The sequence below is a fragment of the Emydura macquarii genome, unplaced genomic scaffold (genome assembly GCF_026122565.2).
Source record: "Emydura macquarii macquarii isolate MOO-44397 ecotype Brisbane River unplaced genomic scaffold, CSIRO-AGI_Emac_v2 contig_445, whole genome shotgun sequence".
NCBI lineage: Eukaryota > Metazoa > Chordata > Testudines > Chelidae > Emydura > Emydura macquarii.
Window position 1 is genome coordinate 5649 of NW_027130582.1, and position 2413 is coordinate 8061.

At 46.8% G+C, this 2413-nt stretch overlaps 1 protein-coding gene across 1 annotated transcript; it reads right to left on the reverse strand.

Moving 5' to 3' along the window:
* Nucleotides 1-1053: 1053 nt before the first annotated feature.
* Nucleotides 1054-2013, reverse strand: LOC137146390 (olfactory receptor 14A16-like; the record flags this gene model as incomplete). The annotated part of the gene is made up of 1 exon (XM_067537641.1): nt 1054-2013. A coding segment is annotated over one exon (960 nt), but the record flags the coding sequence as incomplete, so codon positions are not given.
* Between the last annotated feature and the right edge of the window lie 400 nt (nt 2014-2413).

The following is a 2413-nucleotide window of genomic DNA, read 5'->3' on the forward strand; positions in this document are numbered from 1 at the left end:
CCAGTCAGGGCAGCTGTCTGGAATCCAGCACAACACACGGCCCCTGAGAGACAGCAGAAATGTGCCGTCAGCTTGGCAATAATTCCACAACACAGAGCTTAGGATTTCAAATTGTCATATCCCTCAGAGTTACACAAGCAAACAATAAACCAACAGCCGGCATAACACAAGCAGAGTTTATACGCCCAAAAGGAGAAGACCCAATGACCTCATAAAGTTCATTAGACTTTGATCTGGCTGCTGCTTTTATGTGGAAGGTACATAGATAGATAAAGAGATTCTGATCTTATTTCCACTAGTGTAAATCTACAGTAACTCCATCGACCTGAGTTTGTGTGTGTTAGAAATTACCAAACAGGTTGTCCCTGGGCCGGATTAGGGAGATGGAACCCTTTATTGCCTGCTCGTTCCACCTCGACGCCGCGAGTGAGCAACGGGGGGGGTTACTTTACAATTATTTTATCCATACCTGTATGTAAATGTATACATTTCCAGAAACTCCCCATTGACCCTTATTTGGTTACATTGACACCTATAAAATGAATATTAACAACTACATGATGAATAGAATTATACCCTCCCCTGTTTGTTGTTTACAGGATTATCATACAGAGGGCAGGCACATCACCTTAAAACCTATAAATTTTACACCAACATTCTTTGAAGTAAAGGTATGCCAGGGGGGAAGGAAAATAATGCTTTCTTCCCACCCTGGCCTTGTGCAGGAGTGGTGATAGTTAGCCACATCCCCTACACAGATGGCCAGGGAGGGAGAAAAGAAGAGAGATAACAGAATTTAACTGGAATTCACACCAATTAACAGAAACAAGGTTTCCCCATGCCTTGACCCCATTCCCTGTAACTTAGGCCTGACCGTTTGTCCAGCTTTTAACTCTTTACTCTCCTACAGTGTTCATTTTTGCCACTGTAAATACTCCTTTGCATGTAAAGAGATTGCAAAGCATGTTCTCACAGAGACAGTAATGTCACCTATTGATGACATTTCTATAGAGACACAGAATGAAATCACAGTCAGAGGAGAAAGATGGACCTTTAATTTTTAGTGGATAACCACCACCCTGTCAGTTTCCGCAGGGAAGCTTTGATCTCTTTGTTTCTCATGCTATAGATGATGGGTTTCATTACGGGAGGCAACAGGGAATAGAAAACAGCCATCATGAGATCCAGCCGTGACATCATGCTGGAGAGGGGTTTCAGGTAGGCAAAGCTGCCAGTGCATCGTAACAAGGAGAGCACAGTGAGGTGAGGCAGGCAGGTGGAGAAGGCTTTGTGCCGGCCCTGCTCAGAGGGGATTCTCAGCATTGTGCTGATGATCTGAACATACGACACAATTATAAAAACAAAGCAGCATAAGACTAAGCCCACAATAAAGACAATGACTCCCGTTTCAGTGAGGTAGGAGTCAGAGCAGGAGAGCTTGAGTAGCTGGGGAATTTCACAGAAGAACTGATCAACCGTGTTGCCTCTGCAGAAGGAGATTGCCAACATGTTCCCGGTGTGCAGGGCAGAACTGAGAACACCGCTGGCCCAGGCCCCGGCTGCCATTTGGACACAAACTCCCCTGTTCATCACTCTTTCATAGTGCAGTAGCTGGCAGATCGCGACGTCGCGATCGTACGCCATGACAGTGAGAAGGAAAAAATCTGCTCCCATCAAGGGGAGGAAAAAGACTTGGGTGACACATCCAGCATAAGAAATTGACCTGGTGTTCATGAGGGAACTATCCATGGATTTGGGGATGGTGACAGAGATGGAGTCAATGTCTAGGATGGACAGATTGATTAGGAAGAAGTACATGGGGGTGTGAAGGTGGCGGTCAAGGGCTATGACTGTGATGATGAGAAGGTTCCCCATCAGAGCTGCCAGGTAAATCACTAGAAACACCACAAAGTGCAAAATCTGCAGCTCCCGCACCTCAGAGAATCCCAGGAGAAGAAACTCAGTCACGGTGGTTTGGTTGGACATTTTCTTCCTCAGCACATTGTGTCCTGCCTGCGGAGGGAAAGAGAAGGGCAAAGATGAGGATTACAATGACCGAGGGAATGACCCTATTCCTCTCTCCATAATAACTGACGATGTGACTGTCCGAGCACAGCCCTGATCACATCCACAGAGCAGGGGCGGTGAGGGCTCCTCGCTGTGGAGAATGAGACGACTAGTCCGGTGCGTTATCCCACTGATGTCAATCCGCACACATCTTGGAAGCTGGGTCAGTTCACACCATGTGAAGATCGGAGCCAGGGCCTGGCTTGATAAAATGCAGTAAGAAGATGGAACAAGGTACACACCGAATCCAACAGTCCTAGCAAAGAAAGTCCCTTTATTGTGACCAACCGCAGGCTCACAGCTTGGGCCTGGAACCGAAACTGTAAAACACCAGCACAGCCTCAGT